This window comes from Piliocolobus tephrosceles, chromosome 5 (genome assembly GCF_002776525.5).
Source record: "Piliocolobus tephrosceles isolate RC106 chromosome 5, ASM277652v3, whole genome shotgun sequence".
In the NCBI taxonomy this organism is placed as follows: Eukaryota; Metazoa; Chordata; class Mammalia; order Primates; family Cercopithecidae; genus Piliocolobus; species Piliocolobus tephrosceles.
Window position 1 is genome coordinate 5,879,087 of NC_045438.1, and position 20,274 is coordinate 5,899,360.

The 20,274-nt window shown below is 41.5% G+C and overlaps 1 protein-coding gene and 1 pseudogene across 1 annotated transcript; one reads left to right on the plus strand and one right to left on the minus strand.

Annotated features, from left to right (window-relative positions):
* Positions 1-240: 240 nt before the first annotated feature.
* Positions 241-2,255, minus strand: CALHM6 (calcium homeostasis modulator family member 6). The gene is made up of 2 exons (XM_023219085.1): positions 1,573-2,255; positions 241-734 (listed from the first exon to the last, which is right to left on the minus strand). Exons 1-2 carry the CDS (start codon positions 2,095-2,097, stop codon positions 312-314), a joined length of 948 nt encoding a protein of 315 aa, XP_023074853.1. The 5' UTR covers positions 2,098-2,255; the 3' UTR covers positions 241-311.
* LOC111547252 lies at positions 2,096-7,004 on the plus strand (annotated as a pseudogene).
* The last annotated feature ends 13,270 nt before the right edge of the window (positions 7,005-20,274 follow it).

Consider the following 20,274-nt stretch of genomic DNA (forward strand, 5'->3'; position numbering starts at 1 on the left):
GATAACCTAACGGAAATGTCTGAAGTTCAACTGTTCTGTCACTGTTTTTGCTCCAAAAGTCTTTTATCTGAAAAGGACTCTAGAACAAGGATATAAGACTTCTTTTAGTCCTAGTTTTTACTTCGGATGAATCATTTTCTTTTTTTGTTTGTTTGTTTTAAATAATATTATAAAGAGGTTAAGCTCTATATTTTAATTTCAGATATAAAATTCCACAGTTTGGAAGAAAAAAAGCAGTCCTAAAAATACCAATGTTTATTTTTTCATAAAGCAATAATTCAAAACAACTTTTTTTCTATTCATTCAGAAGGTCATAACCCAGGAGTGCTATTTATACCAGATGAATCTACAAAGCCAAGAACAGGAATCACTGTATCTCCTTCAGTAGACCTGATACTGTGAGTCTTCTCTTTTCTGTTAACATATTTGTGCAACATGCTGTAGTACTGGTCCTTCTGATTGAAAGTATACAGTGATGAAATTTGCTGCCAGTCTTTAATGCTCGGAGTGTTACATTCTTTTGGATGGGAGCCCTCAAAGAAACATTTAACATTCTCTTTTGCCAATTCAGTTGCATGCTCTGTGGCTTTACTTTTAAGGATCTGCTGCTCCTGTTCCAAATAGATTTTCCAGAACTTCAGCTGCAGAAAACTAACTGGAGACAGGCATCGGCTGACACATGTAAAAATCAGAAGGATGATGATAACAGCTGCTATCAAGATCCAGCCCAACACCTTAAGAAAACACAAAATAGTAATGTAGTTACTTTTTTTTTTACAAGAAATTTTAAAATCCTCAGATAAAGATTCAACTACTCACCAGTTATATGATGAACAAGCAACAGTTTTAGGTCTTAATTCCTTAAGAGTAAGGTGTCGCAGTGACCTCCCTCGCCCCCCAGTACAACTGCTTGCTTGGAAGGTCAACTGTAGTCCAAGTTATGCACTGTGATTCTGCCCAGGGAGGAGCCCATACCACTCCCTCCCTCAGAACTGAAAACGTGGAACTTCTGCAAATCCTGGGAAAGAAGCGTTCATTTTAAAGAACTTCTGAGCTTTCTAAGTCCAGATGCAATGTGGGGTGGTGGCTTTACAGCCAGACAGACCCATTTTATTGTATAGAACCCTTTAATTGTAACAATTCTTCTGCTTTCTACTGACTGGGCAAACTACTTAGACTCAGTGAAGTCGCGAAATAGTGCAGATATGAAACTATTACTCTTAATGGCAAAACCGCAATTTTGCACCCAACAGAGCTGTTGTGAGACGTAAAAATAACGCAGGCGGTCAAGGGCCTAGCGCAGTATCTGGCACAGAGTAGGTGTGCCCACTCTCACTCCCACTTTCCACGATTCATGTACAGTGGCAGATACTACAGGAGTGCTTTTTTCTCCTTTTCATGCGTTTTATTCAGATACTCGCTTGACGGCAAATTAGATGCAAGGAGCCATTCTAGATTTTCTTAGGCATTGCATATCTGGAGAAAAGTCACCGATTTTTCCCTCACCCCAAAGGCCCAACGAAACCTCGGCCCCTCAGCTCTCCCCAAACGCCCCCAGCGCCAGCGGCAGACCTGCGACTGAGCCTTCAGATCCTTCAGGAGGTCCTGCACGTCCGACGCCTTGGCCTCGTGGCAGGGCACCAGCGGCAGCTCCGCGGCGCAGCTGTGGTCGCGGTCGAGGCACAGGCGCTGCGCTAAGACCGCACTTCCGCTGGCCGCGCACTCGTAAAAGGCGCCCCCGAGCAGCGCCACGGCCACCCAAGTGAGGGGCGCGAGCGCCGCGGCCGCGCTGACCTGCGCGCACACCAGGGAGCCGCGCAGCCCGGCTCCGCAACTCGCGCAGGCTCTGCAGCCGCAGCCGGTGATCAGGCGCCACGTGCGTGCGCTCAGCACGTAGCCCAGGAGGAAGAGCGCGAGCGCCGGCACCAGCAAGAAGACCAGGCCGTAGGGCAGGTTCCAGGCGGCGCTGCACGGGCACTGGAACACCACGGCGGAGAAGATGCGCTCCCCGCCCGCCGTCAGCAGGGTCACCAGGCCGTAGCCCAGGGCGCTGTGGTGCTTGAGGTGCAGGTCCAGCACCGCCCGAAACTTCTCCATGAGCTCCGTCCGCCGGGGCGTCGCGGAGGCCCAAATCCTTCTGCCTCTTCGCTGTCCTGCTTGTCAAATGGTTTTGGTGGACTGGGGACCGGGGCTTTCCCGCTCTGCGAGGAGCAGCTGTTTTAAAAGGGAAGAGGGCTTCTCAGACCTTCCTCAAGTTTCACTTTCTCATTTCAGCCACACCAGCTCTGGTTAACGAAGAGAACCAGGCAAACCAACACCCCATGGACCCTTGACCTCTCTAGCACCCACCCCATTCCAAAGGTAGAGCCACCAGGTTTCTTCCTCCCCCAATTCAGGAACTCTGACAGAAGATTGACCTTGTTCCTTTGTTACCACCAATCTGAAAACGAACCAGGAAACTACAAGTCCTTCTTGACCCACGGCCACCAGTTGGGAAAACTGGGAAATACCAGATTTTCCTCTACTGCAGCCACCCTAGTCACTAAGCCAGATCAAAGTAAAACCAAATAATTATCGAAAAACCGACTACTTACGGGAAACATTATTCAAGGACAAATTTCTGGTTCCTCTTTCATAAGCTAAATCATAGCAAAGTCCAGCTCAAGTTCTGGAGTCTCACTCAGTCGCCCAGGCCGGGGTGCAGTGGCGCGATCTCAGCTCACTGCAAGCTGCGCCCCCCCGGGTTCACGCCATTCTCCTGCCTCAGCCTCCCGAGTAGCTGGGACTACAGGCGCCGCCACCTCGCCCGGCTAGTTTTTTGTATTTTTAGTAGAGACGGGGTTTCACCGTGTTAGCCAGGATAGTCTCGATCTCCTGACCTCGTGATCTGCCCGTCTCGGCCTCCCAAAGTGCTGGGGTTACAGGCGTGAGCCACCGCGACAGGCCAAGTTCTGGTACTTCTATGATGTGCGGCACCCTTTCTGCCTGCCTCCTGGACAGAACTACCAGCCTAGTTCACACTGACTCCTCTCCTCTACCTGATCTCCTTCAGGACATCAGACCAAATATACTGTATTGATTTACTCATCAATACAGTGTTATTTTCTTTCAGGTATGTCATAACACTGTCAGTGTTATAGGAGGGTAAAATTCTGACTCTGACCACCAAGCTAATCAGCACAGAAGGGGATACATGATTGTTCAAAGAATACGAGTTGAACCCAAAATTGCAAACTGCAGCTCCATCTATCTAATGTTGTTGTTTCCTCCACCTTCAGTTTTCTCAAGGCAGCATTGTTCTGACACAAACACTGTAACCACTTTTGTGATATTGAGTCTTACTCTGTGTGACTCCAGAGTAGGTCACAGTGAGGTGTGCTTGAAAGAACATGGACTTTGAAGTCAAGTGCTTCGTGTCTGTGGTGTATTTAACAAGTATGCCTCTCTGACACACAGCTTCCTTCTTTGTAAAAGAAGGATAATAGTGCCCACTTTTCAAGATTATTGATATGAGTAGATTGAGTAGCATATGTAAAGTGTCTTTACCTATAGGGTATGTCTATTAAATGAATGCTCAATGTGAGAGTTTACCCCTTACAATGCAATTTGGGGAATAGACAATAAATAATTACATTGTACATAACTTAAGAATCTTGATGAATACTGAATTTTGAATTTTAAACCCAGGATTAATTCAGTGGATAGTATTAAGTGACTCAATGGCTCTGCTACCTTAAGAGAACTGGTGTACACCTTAGCTGTCTGCTTCACCACAAGGAGAGAATCTGGATATGGAGCTTGGGCGGGCAGTTCACAATGAAATGGTTCTTATTGGTGCCAATCCACTAGGCTTGCCTTATTTTATCCGGGAAGAAGAGGTAGCCCGTGGAACCAAACGAATTGTTAGAGAAGGGACAAGAAATTTATTATTATTTTCTTAGTCCAACTTGCCTTCTTAACTACTCCCTCTCCAACACCAGCAGCAGGGTGCCTAGCATAGTGCCAAAAGCTGTCATTCCATAGTGGTGTGGTAAATAGCTATCTTTTTTCTGTGTGTTTAGAGGCTAAACCCAGATGAGGGTCTTCATGGTCATGCAGGAAAGTTGGAGCCCCCTTCTCTGAGTTTAGACCAGATACTGCCAGGCTTCCTGTCAACTTGCAGCAAAGTTGCATGTTTGAAGCAAGTCACTTCTGCTATGACCATTATCTTTGTAATTTTTCATCTCCCAAGATAAACTTCTTCCCTTGTGCCTTGAGTAACTCTCCTCCTACTGCTGCACTCTTCTTCACCTCTACCATAATACTGTAAGATGTGTCCTCTCTCCTCTACCCTTCCCATATGCCATCATGCACAAACATCAGTATATCCACAACCTTTGTTCAGATGGCTTTATCCAAATCTCCTCTAACTGAAACCTAATAAAAACGCATCCTTCTGTCTTCTTGAGTGAGATTAATTTATTCTCCCACATCTCTCAAACCACGAGGGATGGCTGGTATTTTCCTGGTTACCTACTGATAGCCATCCCAGGGTTTCACCACTGTGCTGTAATGGTTTATCATCCACTAAGGCTCAATCTAATCAGCACCATCTCCTCCTTCACCTCATTCCTATGGTCTGGTTTTGTTCCCTTCATTTATTAAGACTCTAAAGAAGTCCATCACCTTCTCTTCTCTGGCTTATGTTATTTAGTCAATGATTTGTTTGAAATATGTTTACTTACAGAAACTTTAATCTATCAGCCCCCTCCCCCAACTAGATTAATTCGTTTGTTAACCAGTTATTAATTAGTTCATTTGTTCATTCAGTCATTCATTTAAATGTTTAATAAACACCCAGAATATGTCAGGTATCTATCAAAAGTACTTGGAATTGCTGGATACAACAAGGAGGAAGACACAGGTATCCAGCCATCTTTGAATTTATAGTAGAGATGGTATAGGAAATGGAGAGGAGGCGTCCTGAAGATTATGCACAGGATAAATTGGAGTTAGAGAGTGTCCTGAAAGAGCCTCTATGAGAAAATGACATTTAATCTGAATGAGTCTGGGGTACAAAGGAGCTTGGTTGGAAAGAAGGCCAGAGTGATGGGAGCATTGAGAATGACAGGCAAGTTGGCACATCATGAGGCCAAAGCTGCAAGTTGGAAGGTCAGGTTTAGGTGCTTCATAGACCAGAATATGTAGTCTGCAATTCTGCCTCTGAAACTTATCACAGACTGAGCTGCATCCTGACGTATTGTCTTGTCAGCTTCTGTCTGTAAACACCCCTTCCTGGGTTTGCTGTTTTTGTACTCTCCCAAACACAAATCTCCCAGATGCAATGATCATTCAGAACTTAGTACAGGTTTCTATAATTGGGAGTCCAGGTTTTGCCTGCCAGCCTGAATGTTTCCCCAGCATCTGGCTTTGAGTCTAGTACCTCGCCATCCACTCCCACCACCACTGGATTGACTGGTTCTAGCTCTTGGTCTATTGAAGATTCCCAGCCCTCCATACCCAGCTCTGTTCTGAGAGGATATTGCTCAGAAGTTCAGCCCTTAGTGGAAATTGACTAACACCCTAATGGTGTGGAGAGGTAGACTAAATAATATTTTAAACGTCTTTACACTTTTGAAAGCCTGTGATTTGCTTTAGCTGTTAAGAAATGAGTAGTAGAACGTCGTCAGCAAAGCCTGAGTCCTGTCCTCTTGCTCTCCTCCCTGGACAGCATGAGCTTCACCACTTGCTCCGCCTTCTCCACCAACTACCGTTCCCTGGGTTCTGTCCAGGCACCCAGCTTCATCGTCCGGCTGGTGAGCAGTGTGGCCAGTGTCTATGCAGGCACCAGGGGCTCTGGTTCCCGGATCTCTGTGTCCCATTCCACCAGCTTCTGGGGCGGCATGGGATCTGGGGGCCTGACCGTGGGGGTGGCCAGGGTTGTGGCAGGAATAGGAGGCATCCAGAATGAGAAGGAGACTATGCAAAGCCTGAACGACTGTCTGGCCTCCTACCTGGACAGAGTGAGGAGCCTGGAGACTGAGAACTGGAAGCTGGAGAGTAAAATCCAGGAGCACCTGGAGAAGAAGGGACCCCAGACCAGAGACTGGAGCCATTACTTCATGACCATCAGGACCTGAGGGCTCAAATCTTTGCAAATACTGTGGACAATGCCCGCATCGTTCTGCAGATCAGCAGTGCCTGTCTTGCTGCTGATGACTTCAGTGTCAAGTATGAGACAGAGTTGGCCATGTGCCAGTCTGTGGAGAGCGACATCCATGGGGTCCACAAGGTCACTGATGACACCAATGTCACTCAACTGCAGCTGGAGACAGAGATCGAAGCTCTCAAAAAGGAGCTGCTCTTCATGAAGAACCAACCGCGAAGAGGAAGTAAAAGGCCTACAAGCCGAGACTGCCTGCTCTGGGCTGACCATGGAGGTAGATGTCCCCAAATCTCAGGATCTTGCCAAGATTATGGCAGACATCCGGGCCCAATATGACAAGCTGTCTGGGAAGAACTGAGAGAAACTGGACAAGTACTGGTCTCAGCAGATTGAAGAGAGCACCACAGTGGTCACCATGCAGTCCACCAAGATTGGAGCTGCTGAGATGACGCTCACAGAACTGAGACATACAGTCCAGTCCTTGGAGATCGACCTAGACTCCATGAGAAATCTGAAGGCCAGCTTAGAGAGCAGCCTGAGGGAGGTGGAGGCCTGCTATGCCCTGCAGATGAAGCAGCTCAATGGGATCCTGATGCACCTGGAGTCAGAGCTGGCACAGACCCAGGCAGGGGGACAGAGCTAGGCACAGGAGTACAAGGCTCTGCTGGACATCAAGGTCAAGCTGGAGGTTGAGATCGCCACCTGCCAATGCCTGCTGGAAGATGGCGAGGACTTCAATCTTGGTGATGCCCTGGACAGCAGCAACCCCATGCAAACCATCCAAAAGACCACCATCTGCCGGATAGTGGTTGGCAAAGTGGTGTCTGAGACCAATGACACCAAAGTTCTGAGACATTAAGCCCGCAGAAGTAGGGGACCCTTTGGGGAGCAGGAGGCCAATAAAAAGTTCAGAGGTCAAAATAAATAAATAAATAAATAAATGAGTAGTTGAGTCTCACATTAAGCACACTGTAAAGCCAATGGTTATGGGCTCTCTTTGGTTTCCTTTAACTGTAGTACTTTGTTTTTCAGCACTATCATTTTCATTGTCAGGAATGGGTTTCAGAAACCACAGAGCATTTCTTGGAAAAGAAACTTCTTGAAAGGAAATGCACATACACACTGTGAATCTCAAAGTGTCTTGCATTTGTCTTCATGTGTGCTAGTTCTCAAACATTGTTCTCTGCAGCTCTCATAAGAATGCAGACTAATGGCATGACCCTGCTTGGAATATGACTGCTAGATTCTAATACAACATTAGTCTTGGCCCCAAAACCCTCCAAAAGGAGTAAAATCAAATTAGGATTCAAATATCGTAGGTAACATGTGCAAGAAGAAATGCCAGATGCCAAATTAACAAGTTAGTTTACAAAATCTGACACTCCTACTCTTAAAGGGAATATCTTTCTGAATGTTAAAATTTGTGGATGTATTGCTCACGTTAGATAACATATTTGAAAATCTGGAACGTGCTATTATTTTGAGATATTTTAAATGTTTATAAAAGTTTTTCCAACGGAAGTGTAAAGCAGAAGGAGGGAAAGATCAGACTCTCTGGCACAGAGCTGTCATTTGTTAAATGGCAATCCCATGACATTTCCAAAAAATCTCTTTAAAGATTTTTATTCCTCTCTTAGCATGAATTTCCTAAGCCTATCACAAAAGTTTAAGTATTTAGTGATTAACACACTAGTTTTTATCTTGCAGCAGATAGTTATTTTAACTCTGTTAAAAGAAAAACCATAGCCACATTAAATTTAACAGAGTTTAACTGAGCAAAGAATGATTCATGAATCTGGCAGCCTCTTGAGCCAGAGTAGGCTCAGAGAGAATCCTGTGGAAAACTTATAGACAGTAAAAGGAAAGTGATGCATGAAAAATGGAAGTGAGGTGTGGAAACAGCCTGGTTGATTACAGCTTGGCGTTTACCTTGTTTGAATACAGTGTGAACAGTTGACCCCCTTTGATTGGCCAAAACTGGTTGACTGGCACAACAGTAGGTTACAGTCTGCTCACATTGCAGGGAAACCTTTAGGCTGAACATAAAATACGTAAGGAGGCAGCTTTAGGCTAAACTTGATTTAACAACTTAGAGAACCTAGATCTGGCCAAGTCTCTGTTGACATCATCATTGCTACTATTGTTGTTGTCACCGCCATCATCAACATCATCTGATACTCGGAGGCTATTAAAGGTCCTAGTTAGTTTTCCTTCTGTGCTTTTTACGACCCACGTCTATTAGCAATTTTGGTGAAACAATGTTTGCTCATTGTCTTAGTGTTTCAGTCTGCTATAACAAAATACTTTAGACAGGGTAATGTATAAACAAAAACTTATTTCTCACAGTACCGAAGGCTGAGAAGTCCATGATCAAGATGCTAGCGGATTTGGTGTCTGGTAAAAGCCTATTCCTCATAAATAGCAACTTTCCTGTGTCTTCACATGGTGGAAGAGACAAGGCACCTCCCTTCAACCTCTTTTGTAAGGGCACTAATCCCATTCATGAGAGTGAAGCCCTCATGATTTAATCACTTCTCAGCAGGCCTCACCTCTTAATACTATCATATTGGATATTAAGTTCCAACATAGGACTTTTGGGGGGACACCAACATTCAGACCATAACACCCATCAAATCAAATTGTTATTTCAAAGGTGAGAGAGAGAGACACAGAGAGAGACAAAGAGAGAGATAGCCACAATATATATCCACAAATTTATACATCCACAAATATATATCCAGAATATATCCACAAATTTTAACATTCAGAAATATATTCCTTTTGGGATTAGGAGTGTCAGATTTTGTAAATTAACTTGTTAATTTTGGCATCTAGCATTGCATCTTGCCCATGATACCTAAGATATTTGAATCTTAACTTGATTTTACTCTCTTTGGAGGGTCTTGGGGCCAAGATTAATGTTGTATTACAATCTAACAGTCATATTTCAAGCAGAGTCATGCCGTTAGTCTGCATTATTATGAGAGCTGCAGAGCACAATGTGTGATAATGTGTGATACAGCATTTATCATCACAAGCCCAGCTCTCTTGAACTCAAATTTCCTTTACTAATTTATGATATATGATCTGAGATATGAATTTCCAAAGAAAATAATCATAACAAACAAGATTAAAGAATAAGAATGAAGAAAATTAAATAATTTAATAAAACAAAATGTTTAGTTCTTCAAATTATAGATGACACTATTATAAAATCTCAGAAATTTAAATGAACTCTATGGAGAGCATAAACTGTCATGGAAGAGCTTCCCAAAAAGAATGCATCACTTGAAACTTGCTAAATTGTCAAGTTGTAGGGTACTATTTAAATAAATTATGTAGTATTTATGCATAGAATACAAAGGAGATCCACACCATTGAGGTACATCTGTATGTGCTGGTATGGATGAAAAGACATGGAAGACATACTAATTGGAAAAGATAAGCAAGAACATTTCAAGCAATTCATTTGTATACGAAAGAAAATTTACTTTGCAAGAAGGCAGAAGAATGGAATCATGTCTTGAAAAGTACTGTGGCTATTGACCAATATAGCTTGGAACTGTGGCTGTTGACCAATACAGCTTGCTGCAATCAAAGAGATAAGAAGCTTACTAAAATTTGAGAGAGATTTATAGTCAAAGGAATCACAAGCCCAAGTAGACCTATGGTCTTCTGACATTACGTAAGTAGGACACGCACTAAGAGAATTACACAGTTCCCAAGACGAATACATACCCATTAGTACATGGCAAAGGAAGATAACAGAAAACCCTCCAGAGGGTGGAGTCCTGAAAATCAAGGAATATTTCTGTATACTCAAGGTAGGGATTTTTATGGCTTTTGCCAAGTGGTAATTTAGTAAGCTTCTTATTTCTTTGATTCCAGTAAACCGTATTTGCCAATATCCACCATTCTTTCCAAGACATGGTTCTCAGACATACTCTGTCATTTTACTTTCTTGTCCCATCCTCCGTCTCTCTCTCTCTCTCTGTCTCTGTCCCTCTTTCCCTGGTCCTCCCATCCACCCTTCCTTCCTCTGTCTCTTCCTCCCTCTCTATGTAGATCTCCATGTCTCTCTATCTTTATCTCTCTCTTGCCATTACTGATACCCTGAATATACATGAGTCTATGATTTCCTGTGGAAAAGCCACAACTTTAATTTGATCTTTGCCCTGTGTATTTATCCAACTGAATACCTTAATTTTATCTGCCCTGAAATTCTTCAATCTATTGAAAGGCATTATCAATAGGTGGAGACACCATACTTTTAATTTTACCTTTCCACAGGTTATTTTAATGGGCTTCATCTTTCAAGGCTTTCTCAATTTCTGACTTGGTACTTGGAGTTTAAAGCCTGTTAGGATTTCCAATTTTGCAAGGCCCCAATTTTCTGAAATATCTCCTTTCTTTCTCATATTTGTTAACAAATCAACCAATTCTTTTTTTTGAGTTTATAAAGCCTTGCCAAAAAAATAGCTAGTAGTTGCCAACATATAGTAGACACATTATTTTCCAATCCTTTCCCCTAGAGTCATATTTTCTTTAGCTACATAATCTTCCTCCAAGTTAATATAGAAGTTGGCTTTGCCAACCACCACATAACAAAAATTGTCAACTATCTAGCCTCCATTATCAATTTATATGCTGTCCACCACTGAACTGCCAAGGCCATGCCACATATTTTAGGGGTTTTTAATTAAGAAAGCACCCCGCTTCAAATACCAATATCTGTTCAGAACTAGCCACAAGGCTTCACCTAACTGCAATGGAAAGAGGAAGTATGGTTCTTTCCCATGCCTTAAAGGCAGAGAACCTGACATGGACGAGTACAGGAAGTCTCCACCACATCTTCTACGACCAGTCTTTCTAAATAGTTCCCCGTCCACCCCTTCACTTTTCTTAGCTGCATTTTTTCCTTATTACATGTAGCAGTTTGATCTTTCATTTGTTGCTTGTTAATTTTTGTTCATCTCCACTAGATTATACATTCCAAGAGGGCATGGGTAACACCTGACTTAGTCCTCTTTTAGTTACACAGGTCTTGGCATAGTGCCCAGGACATTGTAGGTGTTCAGTACCTATTTGTGGGAACAGTGAGTGAATCGATGAATAAAGGAATGAGAAGCAGGCTTAGATTTTCTCTTCTCTTACTGCAGAGCGAGCACCATGCCTATTTTATTCAGCTCAGAATGTGAGTCCTTCTGCACAGGCCATGCCGGTCTGAGCACATCGCACAGCTCAGAATAACATAAGGAATCTTGAATTGCCAACCCTGTGAAAAACAGTAGGTAGCCTATCCGTGGAGGAACAAGGCAACACCAGGAAGAAACAGGGTCATGGGTTAGGTTCCAAGTGCAGCTGAAGGGCCACCTGGACACCTACTCCCACCCACTCTGTAATCAGAGTTACCAAGCCACATTGCGGGATGGTGGAGGTGCAGGCCTGGGCAGAGCAGGGACTGTCCCAGCCTTCTTCCTGTTCGCCTTCCTATTCAGCTCAACTGCTTTTGTCTTGTTTACTCGGTAGAGTTCTCTTCCCCACTAATCCGACTCCCCATTTTCCACCATCTTTCCGTACCCACACATAACTAAATTATTTATGGGAGGCATTTTTCTTTTCACTTTAGGTGAGAGAGCAACCCAAGGGCAAGAAATATTTTTCTGTATTTTACTTTTAGATTTCTTTAAAAAGTTAAAAAAAAAAGTTCACCTCCTTTCTTGAAAGCAACGAACCAATCTTGAATAAGTTTCATTCACAGGTAGATTCAGAGCTTGACTATCTGACTGTACTTTGGCATGATACCTGACCTCCTCTGGTAGGGCCAGGCACCTGCGGTACTTACCTTATGAAGGTAATTTAAGTTTGACTGCTAATAACACTCTCTGGCTCTCCTCCAGACTCCATGACTATTCATCCAAGTCTCCTTCATAGGCTCTCCCTCCTCCTCCCAACCATTAATATTGGTACTCACTAAAATTCAGTACTTTCCACATACACACTCTGAATAATCTCCTCTTGACACCACCATTGATTAGACATGTGACCTTGAGCAAGCTAATAGATCTCTCTGTGCCTCAGTTATCTGTAAAATGAAAATAATATTACCTGCCTCATTGGTTTGTTGTGAAAATTAAGAGTTGAAGCATACAACATTCTTCTAATAGTGCCTGGCACATAGCAAACACTCAGAAGTGTTGGTAATGATCATTATTCTCTTTTCCTATGGCTTCAACAGCCAACTCTGTGTTAACATTTCCAAATATTCATCTCCCTTTCCTAAGTTCTACATGGGCATTTCTAACTGCCTAGAAGATATCTTCACTTATTTGTCTAGCAATCTCTTCAAACCTAAAATAGAACTTAGCTTATGTTACAACTTATTTTTCCTGAATTTTGATGTCGGATAAGGATACCAATCTTTCAAGCTAGGAAACTCAGGGTCACTGGTGATGCCACTCCATTTCTTGTGCAGCTTAAGTGTGCTTCAGGTCCACCCTTCAGTGTGGACCTCTCCTCTCCAACCTCACTGAATGTGGTCCACATTCTCATTACATCACCTCAGTGCAGTATATGCCACTCAGTCCTGTCAGAATTAACTTCCTGAAAAATGAATTTGTCATTTGTTGTTGGTGGGGATGCAAAATGGTGCAGCCACTTTGGAAGGCAGTTTGGCAGTTTCTTACAACACTAAAATACTCTTAGGATATGATCCAGCAATCATGCTCCTTGGTATCTATCCAAAGGAATTGAAAACTTGTGCCTACACAAAAACTTGCAAATGGATATTTATAGCAGCTTTACTTGTAATTGCCAAAAGTTAGAAACAACCGAGATGTCCATCAGTAGGTGAATGGATAAATGGTAAATAAACTATCACATATCCAGACAATGGAATCTTATTGAATGCTAAAGAGAAATGAGCTATCAAGCCATAAAGAGACATGAAAGAAACAAATGCGTATTACTAAGTGAAAGAAGCCAATCTGAAAAGGCTACATACTGTATAATTACAACTATTCTGGAAAAGGCAACTCTAAAGACAGTGAAATAATCAGTGGTTGCCAGAAGTTGTGGGGCAAGAGGAATCAGCAGGCAGAACATAAAGGATTTTCAGGGCAATGAAACTAATCTGGATACTCTAATGGTGGACGAAGGTCATTACACATCTGTCCAAATATGTAGAGTGTACATAAGAGTAAACCCTAATATAAACTGTGGACTTCGGGTGATCATCATGTGTCAATGTAGGTTTGTCAGTTGCAACAAACATATCACTCTGACGGAGTGTGTTGATAATGGGGGAGGATATGCATGTGTGGGAGCAGGACGTATGTGGGAAATCACTATACCCTTCTCTGAATTTTGCTATAAACCTAAAACTGCTCATAGAAAAATAAAATCTTTTTAAACGTGAATTTGAGTATACCCTAGAGACTGTTATGCACCATGTGAATGGGATGCAGAGTACAAAAGCTCATATTGTTCATAATTGTTATTTTTAAAAAGCTGGTATAAAAGAACTGTTAATAAACATAAAAACTGATCAAATAAACATAAGAACTAATTTTAAAAACCGAAGAAAAATTATACAACAGCAGACAAGATAAACTGTGAAATAGTCAAACAAGAAAATACTACATAGCAATGTAAATAAATATTGTTACAGGAACAATCAACAAGGGTGAATCTTTAAAACAAAACATTGAGGAATAAAACTTAAACACGAAGAAGATGTTCGGTATGATTTCATTTATAAAAAGTTCAGAAATAGTCTAAATAGACTATCTTTTCTGAGTATGTACACATAAGTGGAAAAACTAAGGAACAAAAAATAAGTGATTAAGAATCAGGACAGTCGTTATTATTTTTGGGGCTTCCATGATGTATGACTGGGGAGGAGATGAAGAGTTTTCACAATGTTATATGTTACAGAGGTGTTTATAATTATGCTTTACACACTGTATCTGTTTTAATGTTTTAGTATTTTTTTCTCATTAAGGATTATATTTCTTAACTTTTATGGCAGGAGAAAGAAAGCAATCCAATTACATTATTTTCCAGTTGAAAACCTCAAATACTTCCAGCTGTCCACAGGACAACTTCTGTATCCCTACATTGGCAAAGACGCTTGTCCCAGACTTGCTCCACACATCTCCATCCCACTTCATCCCATGCACCCCGGTTTCCAGCACCACTGACCCCCTTACATTTCCTGTGCATACACATCACAGTCTTCCTCAATACCACGCCTTCTCACTTCTTTTTCTGACTTTCTTGAATGACATTTCTGTTTTTCACCTGGCAAACTACTCTCTTCTTTTAATACTCAGTCTGATGTAACCTCTTCGTTGAAGTTATCTTCAAAACCCCCAGAGTTAGCATTTCTTTTTTTTTTTTTCTCTCACACCATTTAAAAAGAAATAACTGTACAATAGTTCTTGACATGCCTATTGCAACATTCCTTTCCAGGGATCTGTCTCTCCTACTATGGTGGGAGCTCCCAGGGATCCAGGGTCTCTTCTCATTCATCATTGCTTGCCTCGGTAGAGTCAGCTGCTCTCTGCCCACAACTCTCTTCCCACACACGAGCAGCCCTCACTACACTGCATATTATCTTTATCTACTTACAGAGCTGTCTCAAGTTATGTTGTACAGCTTTATGAGAATTAAAAATGAGATAGTATGTGTTTAGAATAGTGTTCTAATAGTTTAGAATAGCACAGTGTTTAGAATATTTTAGTTTCAGTTACATTGTTGTCAAGGTTTTTTTTAAAAAGTAGTGACTCAGAAATGTGCTAGAGGGCGCTGATTCACTGTTTTGTAATAGACTATTGTACTCAGGTTATTAACATTTGACTTGCTTATCTAACCAGGTGCCAAAGAAAGAATCAGATTTTTAATAAGCAAAATATCAGCCATTTTTATTTAATAAATAAATTAATACAATTCAAGTGTTTATGTCTATAGTTGACTTGAAATTATTTTGGGGAAGAATAACACAACTACCAGATTGATGGCTGATGGCATAATGTTGCTTGTTTTAGTCCCTGTTTGTCTGTATCCCCCAACCTAGGGTTTGCCTGTCAAGCAGTGAAAAGTCAAAGCAGGCAGTGTTGATTCTGGCAGTGCCCCAACTTTCCCTAAAGTAAAAAAATACCAAACAAGGTGTTTCGTCAACTGTCAAATGGGAAGGGTGAACTAGATCATCTTCGGGGTCCCTTTCAATTCTAACATTCTGTAATATATACTTCTAGTTCATTAAAGAAACAGGCATGACCTCTTTAAAAAACACACACATACATAATTCGACCAAGAACTGACAAAATTCAATGAAAAGTAAACAAGAAAAAATCAAAATGTGCCTTAACAGAAAAAAAAAAAAAAAAAAAAAAAGCAGCAGCAGCAAAACCAAACTGGAGTTCCATTTATTCCTTCCATGTGATGCTGGGTTTGAAAAAGCAATATAAGTGACAAATGATTGGCTGCTTGAAAGAGGTATTGATTGTGAAATATTTTCTAGTTTCTTCTATATCTCCAAATCTTCTGTTAATAATTATTCTAGCTAAATTTTCTCTTCTTTAGGAGAGGATGATAAAGTAGGTTTATGTCATATAAAGCATTCATCAGCTGATTGAAAGCGTTTTACAATGACTCCATTCACTTCAACCACCTGAAAAACCACAAACATGTATGACAGAGTCTTAAAAGTCCAGGAAACAATACTAAATTAAGAGATGGAGACTGTAGATAAATATATTAGTAAATGATTTGTTTTTATGTTTATGAAGCTCCATCGAAGTCGAAGTGACTCACAGTTTGGGTGCAAGATGAGAGTAGACACAAAAAGCGGAAGTCTGGTTTTGCAACTGATTATCTTATGATGCCTGTAGGCTGAGCCGCAGGATCCTAAACTATGACAAATAGTTGTAGTATTTTCTAAAACGTGAGGATGCTCAGTAGTCTATTTTATTTTTTTTGATACAGGATCTGACTCTGTTGCCCAGGCTGGAGTGCAGAGGCCTGATCTTGGCTCACTGCAACCTCTGCCTCCTGGGGCTCAAGCAATCTTCCTACCTCAGCCTCCACAGTAGCTGGCACTACAGGCGTGCACCACCACACCCAGCTAATTTTTGAATTTTTAGAAGAGACAGGGTTTCACCATGTTGCCCAGGCTGGTCTCACACCCCTGGGCTTAAGCTATCTGCCACCTCAGCCCCACAAAGTATGGGATTACAGGCGAGAGGTACCTCTCCTGGTCCAGTAGTCTACCTTTAACAAAGATGATCTACTTTAACAATTTTTTTGCTTGTTCATTTAAGTTTCATGAGATTAAAGGTAAACAATTATGGTGAAAGTTTAATAGTTTTGATGTAGCTATGCTTATAACTCAATTAATATTTTTAATGATTATAATGTAGCATTTTGAGTACTTTAAATACTTAAAATTCAAGTTTAGAACATTGTTTTATTTTGAGCTTTATGCTGTAATCCATAATTACTGTTGGCTGTATGTCTCTTACAGTTCTTAGCCTATCTGAACCTAGCTTCCTAATTTATAAGATGGGGCTGTAGCTATTATCTTCCTTACAGTATGCAGATGTGTACAAATTTCTTCAAACTTTGCTAGGCTTCAGTAAGACCGCTATTATCATTGCTCTCCAGTAAGCTTTAGCATAATAATGGTGTAAACTTGGACTAGGCAATGTTTTTATGAATTTTAGCACATTTTACAAAATAAGCCTTCATGTGGGTTCATTACATACCATTTAAGAAACAAAACTTCTTTTACAGAATTATAAAATATTATTTCATTCCCTACTTCTTCCTCTGACATCCAAAATTTTTTTTGTAATTAAAAATGACCTCTCTTCAGTAGTGAATTCACAAAGGTCCTCTCATCATCCATAAGACTCTTAAAACATGCCCTAGGCAACACAGAAACCCTATTTAGAAGCAGAGAAAACATGCAGGAAGTTATAGAAGATATTCTCCCTGCCAGGGGCTTTTTCAGGAGATCCAGTGTACTCTGAGGTGCCATGGTTGACTCTCCACATGTGCAGGTGTGGCAGAAAAGCCAGCTGAATAACCAACCCTCCCAACCACACTGCTTGCCCACACCCTTTACACCCACACCACATTGTCCTGTGTTCTCTAGGAAGTCTGCTTTGCTGGCATGGCCATGCTTTCTGGATTGCACAGTATCATGAACTCAGAAGGCATTCTTATGGGCAACGGCTGAAGTTTAGCAACAGTCTGTTGATTACTGGTGGTTTACAACATCCCACACAAATGGTGTGTTATTTTAAGTTGTGCTTTGGAAACTGGGCTCTCTATCCCACTTGGGACCACCCTGTGTTTAGCGGTCATATAAGCAGCTGCTTGCTTACCTTGTTAACATCTGTCTTTCACATGTACCCTGTCCTGGAGATTGAATTTTAGGGCCTCCCCATAGCTCAGAGGTGACAGTGTTGAAACAGCTCCAGGATCTAGTTGGAGCATCTCTCAGGGCCACAGTTCACAGCTAACTGAGAGGTTAGTGATGTTAGCTCATTATAAGAACTATGTTCTTTCTTATCTCATTCAGGCTGCTATAACTAAAACACCATAGACTAGGTGGCTTACAAACAGAAATTTATTTACCACAGTTCCGGGGACGGGGAAATCCAAGATCAAAGCACAGCAGATGTGGTACCTGGTGAGGGCTCACTTTCTGGTTCACAGATGGCCATCTTTTCACTGTAGCCTCACATGTTGGAAGGGACAAGGGACCTCTCTGGGGTATCTTTTATAAGGGTACTACTCCCGTTCTCGCGGGCTCTACCTTCATAACCTAATCACCTTCCAAAGACCCCACATCCTAATACCATCACATTAACGATTAGGTTTCAACATATTAATTTTGAGAGGAGGTAAACATTCAGTCTGCAGTAAACTCAATGTTAAGGTCTTCTGGGATCAGAGTCTTCTGTACTCCATTCAGTCATTAATCCACCAATTTATTTATTCATTCAGGCAGTCAGTCAATTCATCAAGCATTTTTTGAATACCAAATTTTTCTGAATGCATTTTTTGAATGCCAGGCACTGTGTAAGAACCATGTATATACAACGAGCAAGAGATACAATCCCCGCCCTAAAGGACTGTAGTCCAGTGACTTTGTGTCTTCTAAGAGTGAGCCACCTAAGGGCAGTGTTCAGTAATAGCAATCAGTTTTCAGTTGTTATTGCAATTGATATTTCAACTGTGATAAAAAATTCTGTGAATTAATTTTTCAAAAGAATCACGACTTCCTTAGTCCTTTTTGTATTAAAAAATACGGAGGTTTCAATATATAGAGTGCTCTAAGAATTCTCCTCAGAACTCCATTAAATGGCCTGGATTCATTCTTTTGTCAGTAAAACAAATTCCTTCAAGAGAGGAGTAAAGGAGTTTAGAAATCAAGATTATTAAGGAGACAATAAATAGAAATTCCTTTTATTTTACTGGAGGTCTCTGATCCTGGAGAAAAGTGGTAAACAGTAGACACTGAAAAGTACAAAGTGAGGAAAACTGACAAGATTTCGCTTTACACGGAAAGGTACTTCTAGTGCTTCTAGTGTCCTGTTATTACCACTTCTTCAGAAGAAAAAGGAAGTGCCTAGACCATTGAAAACGTTTTTTTTTGTTCAGAAAAGAACTCCTAAATAAATACTAAAAACACTTCTCATTATTTAATTTGGAATGTGCTGGGCTGACTGTTTTTAGAAGCTCCTTTCTTCAGAAATTCTACTGAAATCATATGAACATTCTTTGATAAAGACTTCCCCATAACAAATTTCTAGAGATATGTTGAAGGAGCAGCACTTTTACTTTTCTGATTTAGAAAGTACTCCAATTGTCTGCATTAATCACAATGCTTATATAATTGGAACTATTTCTTTTTTAAATTAAATGGAGCGAGGAAAAGAGACCCTCCGGCCCTGGAGCCTGGTCTACTTTTCCAGTCTCCTTTTCTATCCCCCACCACTACATACACACCCTGTACTCCAGCTATACCATTCCAGGTGAAGTCCCTGAACAAGGCAAGCTGAAAATACAAATGGCAGAAATATCTGAACAATTTCCTGGGCTTATTAAGGGATAGCCAAGATGACTGGAGCAGAGCCATGGCAGGCAAACATGCTCTTCTTATAATAAATAAGACTCAGACACATATACCATTAGGGATCCTTGACTCATTATCTTTCTGAGCAATATTTTCACAAAATCTGCATTCCTTTGGCCACACATTTTGCCTGTGGGCTAGGAGTTAAACATTCCCTCTCTAGACTCATTCAAGGAGCTAATTGTCTTCTACCCAGACTAGGGAAATGGCCTCCTAACCTCTTCCCCATTGGGTCCACCCTCTACACTGAAGCTAAAATTGCCTTTCTAAAATGCAAATCTGATTATTTAAAAAGAAAATTCTTTAATGGCTTGCCACTGCTTGCAGCGATTTCTAAGTAGAGGGTACCCCCTCCCCGCCCCGCCTCACCCCAGGGAGTAAACATATGGAATATAGGGGGCATATCAGAACCATCTCAGGGATTTTTCAAAGCTTCACACACACAGGTATGTGTGGCATCATCACCACCCCTCACCCATGTCCCTTTTGCTCCCATACACATTTCCCATTCCAAGAAAATGGCTGCCATGCTTGCTGAGTGATGGCTGTTATGTTGTAGCCCTCAGTTATGCTGAGGCATAAAAATGGTTGAGCAGCCGTCATGGCAGAATAAAGTCCAGATTCCTCTGCGTGTCCTACAAAGTCCTGCACAATAGCCTCCCTGCTTGCCTCTTCAGTTTCATCTTCACCCATTCGCCATCACATACCCTGTGGGCCAACGCCACCGGTCTGGAGAATTCCTGAACCAGGTTTGCGTCTCCATACTTGTTTCTTTATTCTATTCCATTTACCCAGAATGCACTTTTCCTCTCACAGCTAGTAAATTTCTGTTTAACCTTTAAGAAGGCATCAACAATTGTATCTTCAGCCAAAGCCCGCCCCTAGATTCCAGGCTTGTACATCTCCACTTGGATTTTTAGAAAGTATCTTAAACTTATTTCTCCACATCCTCTCCAACACCTATTGTTTCCTGATTTTTTAA